Raw genomic sequence first — 13,180 nt, 5'->3', positions numbered from 1 at the left:
CCAATAGCCGATATGTTAGTAGATTCGGCAGCAGGAAATGAAATTTTAAGTTTGTTAGATGGATATTCAGGGTATAACCAAATTTTTATCGCTGAAGAGGATATATCGAAAACAGCTTTTCGATGCCCTGGGGCTCTAGGAACTTATGAATGGGTAGTAATGCCATTCGAATTAAAAAATGCTGGAGCTACATACCAAAGGGCAATGAACACTATTTTTCATGACATAATAGGCGAATTTTTGCAAGTTTATATCGATGATATTGTTGTGAAATCTAAGTATAAAAGTGACCATGTTGGTCATCTTCGACAAACATTTGAAAGAATGCGAAAATATGGCTTGAAGATGAATCCTCTAAAGTGTACTTTTGGTGTTATTGCAGGACAGTTCCTTGGCTTTATTGTTCACCAAAAAGGAATTGAAATCGACAAGAATAAGGCCAAAGCAATATCTGAGACACAAGCCCCTTCGACTAAAAAACAACTACAATCGTTGCTAGGGAAAATAAATTTTCTACGAAGATTTATTTCCAACCTTTCTGGCAAGGTTAAAATCTTCTCACCCCTATTGAAGTTAAAGAAATAAGAAGAGTTTCGATGGGAAGTAGAACATCAAGCTGTTTTTGAGGAGATAAAGCAATATCTGACAAAACCACCAGTAATGGTTCCGCCAAAGAAAGGTTTTCCCTTGAAGTTATATATCTCGACATCAGAACATACTATTGGGAGCATGCTAGCTCAAGAAAATGAAAATGGTGTCGAAAGAGCTGTTTATTATCTTAGTCGAATGTTGATAGGTGCAGAATCTCGATATAGTCCAATCGAGAAATTATGTTTGTGTCTATATTTTTCTTGTGAGAAATTGAAATATTATATTAGGCCTTTTGATGTACATGTTTATTCACATCATGATATAATAAAATATTTCTTGTCAAAACCTATCCTTCACGGTAGAGTTGGAAAATGGGCGTTGGCTTTAACATAGTATTCTCTAATTTATAAACCACTAAAATCTGTAAAAGGCCAAGTTGTTGCTGATTTCGTTGTTGATCATTCGATTCCAATCAAAGAAATAGATTTTGTAAGTCTAAAGTCATGGAAATTGTACTTCGATGGATCTAGTCATAGAAATGGAATTAGAATCGGAATACTGATAATTTCACCAGATGAAATCCCAACAAAATTACTCTTCGAGATAAAAACAGCTTGTTCAAACAATGAAGCTGAGTACAAAGCATTATTAGCTGGACTTGAAATACTGTTAAATTTCGGGGCAAGAAATGTAATCATTCGAGGAGACTCTGAGTTAGTAATAAAGCGGCTAACCAAAGAATATAAATGTTTAAGTAGAAACCTTGTCGAATATTGGGTAAAAGTGAATAAGTTATTACAAAAATTTGATGAAGTCATTCTAGAACATATTCCTCGAAACAAAAATCAAGAGGCCAATGAATTAGCCTAAATTGCCTCGAAATATAGAATTTCGAGTGAAAACCTGGCAAAATTAACAGAGATAAGGGAGAAGTTAGGGTCAACAAACCTTGAGATCTTAAACATAAATGACTTAACTGACCAAGATTGGAGGAAACCTTTAGTTAATTATCTCAAGGACCCCAACATTCCAACTGATCGAAAAACAAAATTTTGAGCAGTTAACTATATAATTGTGGTTGATGAATTGTATAAAAGGGGTGTTGATGGCACTTTACTTCGATGTCTAAGCGAACATGAGGCTTATATTGCCCTGGCAGAAATCCATGAAGGGATCTGCGGAGCTCATCAAGCTGGAGAAAGAATGAAATGGATGTTACTTCGAGAAGGATTGTACTGGCCCTCGATGATTAAAGATTGCTTTGAATATGCAAAATCCTGTGAAGAATGTCAAAAGCATGGTAATATTCAACACGTTCCAGCCTCAGGATTACATTCAATAATTAAGCCATGGCCTTTTCGAGGCTGGGCTCTGGACTTAATTGGCCAAATTCATCCTCCTTCAACAAAAGGCCATAAGTATATCATTGTAGCTGTCGACTATTTTTCAAAGTGGGCTGAGGCAGTTCCGTTGAAAGAAGTTACTCAAAGTGATGTTGTTAATTTTATCGACGAATACATAATTCATCGATTCGGCATACCAGAAACTTTAACAACAGACCAATGAACTGTTTTTGTAGGTCGAAAAGTAACTCAATATGCAGAATCCTTGAATATAAAAATGATAACTTCAACCCCATACTATGCCCAGGCCAATGGACAAGTGGAGGCAGTAAATAAAATTTTGATCAAATTGATTAAAAAACACATTGGATCAAAACCAAGAAATTGGCATGAAACCTTAAGTCAAGTATTGTGGGCATATAGGAATTCCCCAAAAGAAGCTACAGGGACAACTCCATTTCGACTCGTTTATGGCCATAAAGCCGTTCTACCTGTGGAGGTAAATCTACAATCAGTTAGATTACAACGGCAATTTGAATTACCAAGTGAAGATTATTGGGCCTTAATGTTTGATGAATTAAATGCTTTGGATGAAATTCGTTTAAGTGCCTTAGAAAAGATGATTCGACAAAAAGAAAGAATTTCGAGGTCATATAACAAAAAGGTACGAAACAAGCATTTTAATCCTGGTGAATTAGTGTGGAAAGTAATTTTACCGTTCGACAAAAAATCAATAAAACTTGGAAAATGGTCACCCAATTGGGAAGGCCCATTCGAGATTGAAAATGTGTTTTCAAATAACTCGTATTCAATTCGAGAAATTGGAACTAATAGTCGAATCATGTCGATTAACGGTAAGTACTTAAAACCATACAAACCAGAAACATATGAAGTAAGAATAACTTGAATTAACGCAAATAAACAGGTAATTCGAACAATAAGAGGACAAATAAGTAAATTTCATTCAAAGTAAAATTTGAGTATTTACAAAAAGGCCTAACTACAAGAATTCAAAGGAAAATACAAGGAAAAATCAAAAAGGAGGCTTCGAGCGCATTTCAGTATAAACAGCTCTCAAATTTTGATATCTGGTTTCAAGAGCTGTACATTGTGCATCCAGACTCGAAATATCCTCCATAGCTTGAGCTCTCTCAATAGTCAGGGTCTTCACATTTTCTATAAAGTTTTTTCTTTTCTTCTCACAAGCCTCACTAGCTTTCTTCAGCATCTTTGACTCTTTTCGAGCTCTTTCGAGTTGTTTCTCTAAATCAACGATTCTAGCATCAACTTCTTTCTGCTTCATATCGGCATTGGTAGCCGATTCCTTTAGCTTGACTAACCCAGTTCGAGCCGCTTTCAATTTATTAGAAGCAGAGTCTTGCTTTACTCGAGCTTGATCTTGTTTAGAACCCACCACAGTGGTTTGGTCTATAATTGGTAAAGAATCGATGAAAAGAGACTCAAAACGTTGGAGTCCTTCAGGAAAGGTCGAGAGTTGAACCTTCAACGAAGAAAGTAGGCCTTTGACCTTGGCAACCAAGTCCTTGTCAGTTGGAAGGTTCTTCATCATTGGTGCATAAAAGACCAAGGACCTAAGATCTTCGAGCATTTTTTCAGTTGATTCAGTGGGCTTAGAGATTTCTGAATGTGACCCTGAGGGAGTATGAGATGAAGAAGAAAAGGTGAAGGTACCAGCCAAAATTTTGTCAATGGCCCCCTCTGGATCTTCCTCCACCATGGCATTAAAATCATCCAAGTTCATTTCTGAGTTAATGGATGATGCTGGTGGCACAACTTCAAGGCTGGGAGGACCTTCGACAGAAATTGGGAGGTTTTCAGGAACTTGGTTTCCCTCTGCAGCTACATTCTCCTCACCTTCATGCAAGGGCCCCTCCTCTTCTGAGTGATATGTAACAACATCAACCTCAGGAGAACCCAGAGGCGGTGTTTGTCGAGATATAGGGGGCACCTAGAGAAAAAGAAGTGAGAAAAGTCACAAGTATGAAGATCAATTGTGAAACAGATTAAAAATATCAATTTCGAGCAAAATCACGCCTTACCTCAGAAGCTTGCTCTGTTTGAGCTTGGTGTTCAGAACTCGAGCTAGATGAGCTCGAAGAAGCATCTGAAGAAGAGCTCGAAGTCCCAGAACTTGAAGACGAAGTTGCTTCATTCCCCAGCGCCAAGTTTTGGGAAACAACTTCACGGTTCTTTTTCGAGCTTTTTTGAGATTCCTCAGGAATAGGGGTCAAGCGCTTTTTTGACTCCTGTTGAACCCTAGGAGTGGAATTGACACTTGGAGTGTCATCAATTGAAACCTGTTACAAAGAAAAGGTTAAGGTATTGCTCAAAAAAATAGAATTTTACTCTAAAAAAAAAAAAGCACAAAATACTTACCTCCGCTGACTGAGTCGAAGGTTGATCAGAAGTTGGTCGAACAGGAGTTGAAACAGCCATTTCCAAGTATCTGACACCCAAAACTGCTTTTCGAGGAATATTTGAGGAGTTTCCAAGTATCTGACACCCAAAACTGCTCGAAAAGCAGGAAGTGGTAAGAAAATATTTTAAGTCCACAAACTTGGCTGAGCTCCAGATTTCCTCCAGAATTGCTCGAAAAACAGAAATGAGCAAAGAAAATGTTCTAAGTCCACAAGACCAAGACAGACTCTCAAAACTCCAGAATGGCTCGAAAAGAGAAGTCAAGAAGAAACTATTCCAAGGCAATAACATTAAAAGAGTTTCCTAGGTTTCTCTCAGAAATACTTGAAAGATAGGAGTATTGAAAAATCCAAAAGCGGTTACCAGTAGTTATCAACATTCACCTCTACGCAAAAGAGATCATGGGCGATAGCGGTTACAGCCCCAACAAACAGCACGATCACAAACAATCGTGGATAGTGAGCATCAACAGTTGAAGGCAGTTACTAAGAAGTGCCCGTAAAAGGAGGAAAACGGTGGTGATCTTCATGTCTATAAATACTACAAAGCATTATTTCACAAAGGACGACTTTTTGCACCCAGACACCGCACCTGAACACTCTGAGACGCTGAAACCCTGCACCGCGCCAGACACCAGCTACAAGGAGACCTACGGTGGCCATTGTTCGCCGTTGTGAGGAGTCGTACGTTTACATCCAGCACCTTTACATTCCCGCATTTACCTTTCCGCATTTTAATTTCAGTGCTTGTTGCTTGTATCTTTGTACACTGTTTGTTTCCTGTTTACTACATTTTTATAAAAGCATCCACGTTTGATTCAATTCTGCCCATTTATTATTCACTATTCTTGCTTAATACTCTTTTACGCCGTTAATTTGAGCATCACGTTAACAACACACTTAAAAGAACCCAAAGAGGACCTAAATCCAGTCCCCAGATTGATCTTTGGATTATTTGTTTATAACTGTCATTTTTCACCGTAAACAGAGTTACATGAATTTATTTTTCATTATAACCGAGAATATGTAAGAGGGGAAATAAAAATCTGTCAAGTTCAAATAATTTTAATTTTTGTCAGTTCTTTTATTTCAAAAGGTTACTAAAAATATAAAAATATTTTACAAATCTTTTCTTATTGAAAACATATAGTTTCATTTTACAAAATAAAAAAGATTCAATTTTTTTAAGGAATCAAATAAATATTTTTTTACACGATTAATTAAAAGATAATTATTTTTAATAACATCGTAAAATACGAACATCTTCTTTGGACATAATTAAACTCTCAAACGTTGACTGAAGTGATTTTTTTCCCTCTTCTTTTTCTGAGTCGTGGCCTCCCGTCCTTGCCTTAGTTTTGATAATTCATATTTGATAAAGACAAAAATATATATAAACATCACATGATATATTCTAAGTGTTATTTATACAAAGATGATAATATGCATATATAACCATGTCAACATAATAATTATATACGCTCAACTTATACTAACTTTAGTAACGCTAGTATAGAAATATTATCGGTTAAATATGTTTTAATTTCTAAGAAAATGTTAAAATTTGCTTTTAGTTCGTATAATTTATTTTTTATTTAGTCCTTAATTATCATAAAATACAATTAAAATTAGTATTTATTATTAATTAATTTCTATTGTCTCTAACATGATTAATAGAACTCTACAATCATTTTATTTAAAAAGTTAAATTTTTTATTTTATAACGTTAGAGGGTACCAAATCCTATCATTTATGATAATTTTTAGATAGCAAGTTACGATTACTTAGTTAGAGCAACTAAACTAATTCTAATTTTTTTTTTATTGGATTGTAACTAAATTGGCTAACCCTTTCTTGCATTCTAAGTTTGATTTTTAACTAAGCATAAGATTCTAACCAAATACAATGATGAAAAATAACAAGTCACATTAATTAGCATTCCGTGTGGCCAAGTAACCTTCATGCCGAATCAAGGTTACTTGTTATAGATTTTTCTTCACCTTTTCCACCTCTTACAAATACACTGGCAAGTTTTCCTTTAATCCTAACCGAAATGTAAGGTTTAGTTCCATGTTTTGTAATGATTGAGGCAATGTCTTTATCTTAAAATTAGATGAGAAAAAGGCTGAGTTCTTCTCCTTCAAATGGGGACTAGAGTTAGATTCTAATTAAGGAAAAATTATACAATTATAAAATGATAAATGATAGTAAAAATAAATAAAATCTTATGAATACTTTATAGATTTTTTAAAAAATATAAATATTTTACTTTTGTACTAATTTTAATTAGATTTCTTCACATGGAGGAAAGCTTGAATTACCTCCCATGTGGATAAATATGGATATTTCTTCTATTTTATTTACCAGGATCACCTCTACGAGAAGAATAATTTTGTAATTCTATTTCTAACTCTTAAAATATTATTTTTCCTAACTTAATATCAAAATTTGCTATTCTACTCATTAACCTTATGTTTAAGGTTTAAAATAGGTTTACTATCTTTAGGGCTGTTTACTTTTATTTTGGTTCAATTTTTAAAAATTATATTTTAAAAAAATTATTTGTAAAAATGAAAATAAAATTATGTAAACAAACAGTTTTTTTTTTACCTTTAAAAATAAAAAAAACAAACTCTTAGAGCTTGTTTCTCTTTTAGTTTTTAATTTTTAAAAAAAATTATTTTAAGAAAAAATACAAAAATTTAAATTAATAAAAAATTTAATTATTTTGTACTTTTAAAAAGAAAAAATGTTTTTAAAAAAAGAAAAAAAGCTTTACTATTTTTTACTTTTAAAAAATTATATATTCACATTATATTTATTATATTGTGAAGAAATTAATTTATATAAATAATTTATTATAATTTACTTATAACAACACCGCACAACAGGCTTTACGATTAAGATTAAGACAATATAACGTATGAATATAACACTTAACAGAGTTTGGACTAAAGATTTTTTGTAAAATTTTAACATTTTGCCTATTTTTTCTTTTTTTAATATATTTTTTAGTGTTTATTTTATTTTTTTATACTTTATAATTTTTATTGAAAATAAGTGTACTAAGCGTATTAGAATCTTTTAGTGTTCTGCAATTGATGTATTTTTTATTATTAAAAAATTAATTCATTTTAAAAGTTATAAGTTTTCCATAAGTTCAAATTTTATTTAATAAAAAAGTATTTTTTTACATTAGTTATTATTTTTAAAAATTTTATTTCACTTTTTATTAGATCGATTAATTATTAATCAATATAGAATTTATTTTTATATAATTGTCTTTTTTGACTTAAAACTTTAACCTGACCTATCTTCTATTATTGGTCTTTTCTCATTTTCATGTGATGTCTTCCCTTCCTTCAAACTCTTACCAAGGTTGTTGTTATTATAGTTGTCAATCCGATTTAGGGTTTAGGGTTGAGTTGGTTTGGGTTTGATAAAGAAAAATAATGCACAAAACCAGTATAATCTAACTCATACATATTCTTAGTTAAAATTAAAATTAAATATCTAAAAATATAAATTTTTATAAAAAATAAAAAATACTTATTTTACAATAATTTTTTATTGCTATTAATTATTTAAACTCAGTTAAAAGTTGAAGTTAACATTTTTCTTAATAATAATAATTATAGATATAATAATTAAATACATCAACTTAAATTTTAGGATCAGGATTCGGTGTAGTCGACGCGAAACTACATCATGCATTTAAGTAAAATTTTGCATTTTTGCTTAAGTAAAAATGTGTGGGCTTAAGCAAAAATACAAAATTACGTAACAGAACAGCGCAGTACTGAATCCGGATCTTAAATTTTGATTTCATTTCTTTATTACTTGTATTGTAAGATTTATCATTATGATTACTGTGTATTTTATTTTTTATAATATAATTTTTTAAATAATTTAAGTATGTTTTGCAAATAATGAAACCAACCTTTTTTCTTATAAACAATATATTTCAAAATATATCACTTATGATGTGCTCCCACAAATAAAAAATGTTTTCAAGTACATTATTCTTTTTTTCAAAAATGTCAAAGATAAGAACAATAATTATAAAAGGATTTATAATAACAGTGTAAATTATTCTACCATGTTATAATTTTATAAGGAACCTGTCGAATTACATCATTTTGTATTCCTTACATGGGAATTTTTTACATTTGTCTTTTCAAAATAAAATATAGAAATATTTTCTTATGTATATGCTATTTTAAACAATTCAGAAATACTTCTTTAAAGTCATATAATGATTAAGCACAGTATGTAAATTATTTTATTATTTGTAGATTATAAAATTGTAAGGATGTGTTTAATTAAACTATTTCATACCAGCGAATGTAAAAGTTCTCTTATTATATCTCTATCTTATTTTATATTTAAAAATTCAAATTTTTTTATAATTTTTTTTTAGTTTCTTGAATGAGTTTTATTTTATTTTAAATGCTTTTTAAAAGAAGTTATTTTTCAAATTATAAAGGTTATTAAAAAAGTACTAAAAATATTTTTTATTAAAAAATATTTAGTCACAAATTATATACCAAATCGTTGAGTACAACAAGCTAACTATCGGCGGCTGTCTTTTGCTTATGATGCATATGGAATATTCAAATTTGGCATGCGTCACGACAGGACGTCCATAAGAAGAAATTGGCATGGATTACTTTTAGTTCTGTTTATTTATATGAATAAAATAAAATAATCGAATATTTCAGAAAAATTAAAAAAATATTAAATTTTTTAAAATATTATATCAATGACGTTTTGTTTTTGGTACTATAATTTTTAAAAATTATCACGACCAATTTTTATTTTAAATTTTTTTATTATTTTGGAAAAATTACTACCAATAAATTTTAATTTTTTTATAAAATTGTCAATAACAATTTATGAAATTTTTAAATTTTTGTTATCCTATCAGTACTTCCACAAAAAATTATTAATTTCAATTTTAAATCCATTTTTTTAACTTTTCAAAAATCGTTAATTACAACTTTCTTCTTTTTCTTTTTCTTCAACGGCATGCGTTTACCCAAGAAAAGGTCCAGTGATGTTATATTGGAGACGATTTTGGCCCATTAAAATAAATATTTTTTATTTAAAAATAACAAATATTAGAATTAATAAATATGAGGTTTAGACAAGACGTCCAATAGACCAATAGTGAGACCAATTGGGTCAAATGTTTGAATTGTAGCATTTTAAAATGCGTCGTGACTAATAAGATTATGATAGTGTTATAAAATAGAAAGGTTTAAAATATTTTATGATAAATATTTATTATAATTTTTATCACATCATTTATTTTTTAATTTGAAAAAGATGTTACACAAATTATTGAATAATAAGTTAGTTTAGTTCTTAAAAATACTCTTGTTCAAGAATTAGTATTCACAGTTTATATATAGAGATTATTTTTAATTAAACTAATTTTAATTTTAAAATTTTAAATCAATATCAATAAAGATCATGTATCTTGATTTAAATAATTTATTTCACAACTTTCTAAAATTTAAATCTTATGTGTTATATATTTATATAATAAAATAATTTTTTCTGTTTTTAAATTTTATTTGTAAAGTTTATTTTAATTTTAAAATATATACCCGTACCCTTACTATTCATAAAACTTGCTTCCTAGTTACAAAGAAAGCTACTATTCCTTCTTTAAATAAAATGCAAGAATTCAATCAGAATCTTTTTAGATTAATGATTTTATATACCGTTTAAAATTAATTTTTTATTTTGTTATCTTTTTTATCTTTAGATAATGTTTTTATATTTTTTATTATTATTTATGCTTAGTCTTCATAATTGTAAATTTTAGATATTTGTCTTATATTTTTCTTTATTTGAATTTAGTACTCCAAAAAGAAATAGTTTGTAGATATTTTATAAAACGTAAATTAAATATCATTACATTGACTTAATAAATGAAGTTTTGTAGACATAAGGGGTAGACCAAGAGTAAGTGAATTACGATTTGACCCTTCAAAAATCAACGATGAAAAATGACACTATATTATCTTGAAGATTTGTTTACTTATATTGCAAGAATCATCGAAGCTGTATAAAGCACTTGTAAGGGCATTGAAACATCAATTTGAATAACTTGAGGTGAGAACGAAAGAGTTGACTTTGATGCCGGTTTGAAAGGTAATGAATAGTTTGAAGGAAATGAACAGATTCTAGGGAAGTTTCATGCAATTCAACCAGTTACTTAATACACGACGTTTAAACTACACTCCAATAACAAATTAAATAACATTTCACTTTTCAATTCATAATTGACATTTAATTTTTTTGTCTAATATTTATATAGTTAAATTGACTGTATTTATATTCATTACTATAGGTTGACTCAAATTTTTATAAACGGAACTTAGCAGTCTAACACATAACAGACTTCAAACAAAAAGCTTAGAAAACTAAGAATTACAAGCGTCTAAGTTTAAAAATGAAAAAAAAAAAGAGGGAGGAGGGTCCTCAAATTGATGAAAGAGGTTATAAGATCTAACCTTATCTTAGCTAAAACGTCTACACTTTAATTAACCTCTTTACAAACATGAGCAAACTTAACAAAATTTATATCTCTTAAAGAATTTCTAATACAAGAAATTGGAGAATATAGAGGGTGAGAAGAAGGCTGAACACATAAAATGAGAGATAAAGTCTCCTTAGAATCACTTTCTATTCAAATGAAACGAAGTTTCCTTTGCATAACAAGCTGGACCTCCAGATAAAGGCTCCAAAGTTCTGCAGCCAAAGGAAAACAGAGACATGAAATTATTGTGAAACCTAGTAATAAAGTTGCTATGGCTGTCACAGATAAGACCTCCATACATAGCAGAGCCATTAGACATAAAGACCACTTAATCAACATTAAGCTTTAGATGGTTAGTAGGAGGAGGGATCCATCTAACTTTCCTATGATCAGCAATTGCTTTGGACAAGGCCAAAGAATTATCCCTATAACAATCAGAAAAGTAAACAGTATCAAATAAAGCCTTATGAGCTAGAGAGTTAGGCAAAGCTGAGTGATGTTGAAAAATAGATTCATTCATATCTTTCCAGATATGCCAAATAGCATAGGCCAATAATAAAAGTTTCTCATGCATCTATTGGATAAGTTGGAAAAAAGCCAAACAAACACACCAAAGCTAAAAAATTGAACCCATTGGTCTAGGATAATAAAGTGATTCCAAACTGATTGAGCAAAATGATAGTCTCTTAAAGCATGCATAAGAGATTCAAGACCTTCCCCACACCTAGGGCAAGTAGAAGACTCAGACATACCTCTCCTAACTCTCTCCTCATTTGTAAGGAGTTTACCACGAGTAATTTTATAAAGGGGAAAGGCAAACTTAGAAGGCCTTTTTCAACTCAAAACACTTTTAAATAAATTTTGACAGTTACTAGCAATAGAATTCGATTAAGAAAGCAAATTATAAGCAGATTTAAGAGTAAAAACACCATTACAAAAAGAGTAAGAAGAGTGAACTTCAAAGCTTGAATCAGAGAAAGATTGGAGTTTTTCAAGGATTTTATGAGTAAAAGGAGGAGAGAGGTTAAAGGAAATGGAGAGGAGTCGTAACTTGGATTATAATCCAAGTTTCTCAACTTAAAAATTCTTAAATACCCCTCAACTTGCAACATTCTTGCTACAACGAGTTGTTTCTTGCTATAGCGAGAGTTTCTCGCTACAACGAGCTTTTCTTTCGTTGCAGTGAAAAAACCAAATATATTTTATCCCTTGATATCTGTCATTTTAGTTAGAGTTCATCGTTACAGCGAGAGATTCTTGCTATAGCAAGAGAGTTTCAGAGAGCTTGATTTCTAGATGACTTTTATCGCTACAACGAGACACATCTCACTGTAGTGAGAAACCCTTTAACTCACACACTTAAAACTCTCCTAATTTCGAGCAACATGTATTAACAATCTTCATATAATACAAAATTAATAAATAATAAAAATAAGAGTGTTACACAGGACATCAATAATATTCTTCTTTCTATAAAAAAATTTAATGTTTTTGTCTAAACACACATATTGAATCCTATAACAGTGAATCCAATTTTGAACGATCTACAGTGATTTTTTTTTATTATAAGAAGAAGAAAATTCATTAAGACATGAAAAAGGAAGCTAGAGACATGTTAGAAAAAGAATACAAAATTTGTCTATTTTAGATAACAAACTTAGTAAAAGAAAATAATACAAAAATAATCTTTTTCAAGAGTGAGATTAATAGAAATCTCCATCTCTAATAAAATGTCAATTTACTTAATAATAACATAATATTTATAAAAGATAGCATTTTTTTCAGAAGTACTTTTTTATATATGATATTTAAAAGTTATATATACTAAAATATGATATTTTTTAAAAAAATTATGAAAATATGAAGTTTAAAAATTGCTATGAGTATAAGTACATAAATTCAAAAATAAAAGATAAAAAAAGTGATAGTTTCAAAATCATTAATAGTTAATTTTTTGAAAAGTATTAAGAAATTAAAAATCATCAATGATAATTTTAAAATTTTTTTTTTGTAATTTTGTAAAAAAAGATATTTTTATAATTTAAAAAAAAGAACCTTATTTCTATTTCTATAAAATCTAAGCAATGAATTCTTTTATATCTTTTGTTGAATTGAAAGTCAAATGATTTAGTAAGAGATAAATAAATGTTAATCACAAATTCAAACTCAAAAGTCCGGTGTGAACCCTCTCAAGATTACCGAAAACACTCTCATAGTCACCGTATTAAAGGAAAGGAGGAGACTAGCAAACAAGAGAA

General features: G+C 29.7%; 1 protein-coding gene across 1 annotated transcript; it reads right to left on the bottom strand.

Moving 5' to 3' along the window:
* Window positions 1-2,967: 2,967 nt before the first annotated feature.
* On the bottom strand, window positions 2,968-4,391 carry LOC113849525 (uncharacterized protein DDB_G0271670-like). Its single transcript, XM_027479485.1, has 3 exons — window positions 4,332-4,391; window positions 3,995-4,252; window positions 2,968-3,903 (listed from the first exon to the last, which is right to left on the bottom strand). Exons 1-3 carry the CDS (start codon window positions 4,389-4,391, stop codon window positions 2,968-2,970), a joined length of 1,254 nt encoding a protein of 417 aa, XP_027335286.1.
* Window positions 4,392-13,180: the final 8,789 nt, after the last annotated feature.

Source organism: Abrus precatorius, unplaced genomic scaffold, assembly GCF_003935025.1.
Source record: "Abrus precatorius isolate BTA unplaced genomic scaffold, Abrus_2018 Scaffold9, whole genome shotgun sequence".
NCBI classification, from domain to species: Eukaryota; Viridiplantae; Streptophyta; class Magnoliopsida; order Fabales; family Fabaceae; genus Abrus; species Abrus precatorius.
This window is presented reverse-complemented; position numbering and strand designations above follow the sequence as displayed.

What these genes read in the sequence shown, in the direction of transcription:
- LOC113849525 (XM_027479485.1), bottom strand. Translation starts at nt 4,391, where the DNA reads ATGGCTGTTTCAACTCCTGTTCGACCAACTTCTGATCAACCTTCGACT. An exon ending in CTTCGACTCAGTCAGCGGAG is followed by an intron (nt 4,253 to 4,331) that starts GTAAGTATTTTG and finishes TCTTTGTAACAG; the next exon opens with GTTTCAATTGATGACACTCC. An exon ending in AAACAGAGCAAGCTTCTGAG is followed by an intron (nt 3,904 to 3,994) that starts GTAAGGCGTGAT and finishes CTTTTTCTCTAG; the next exon opens with GTGCCCCCTATATCTCGACA.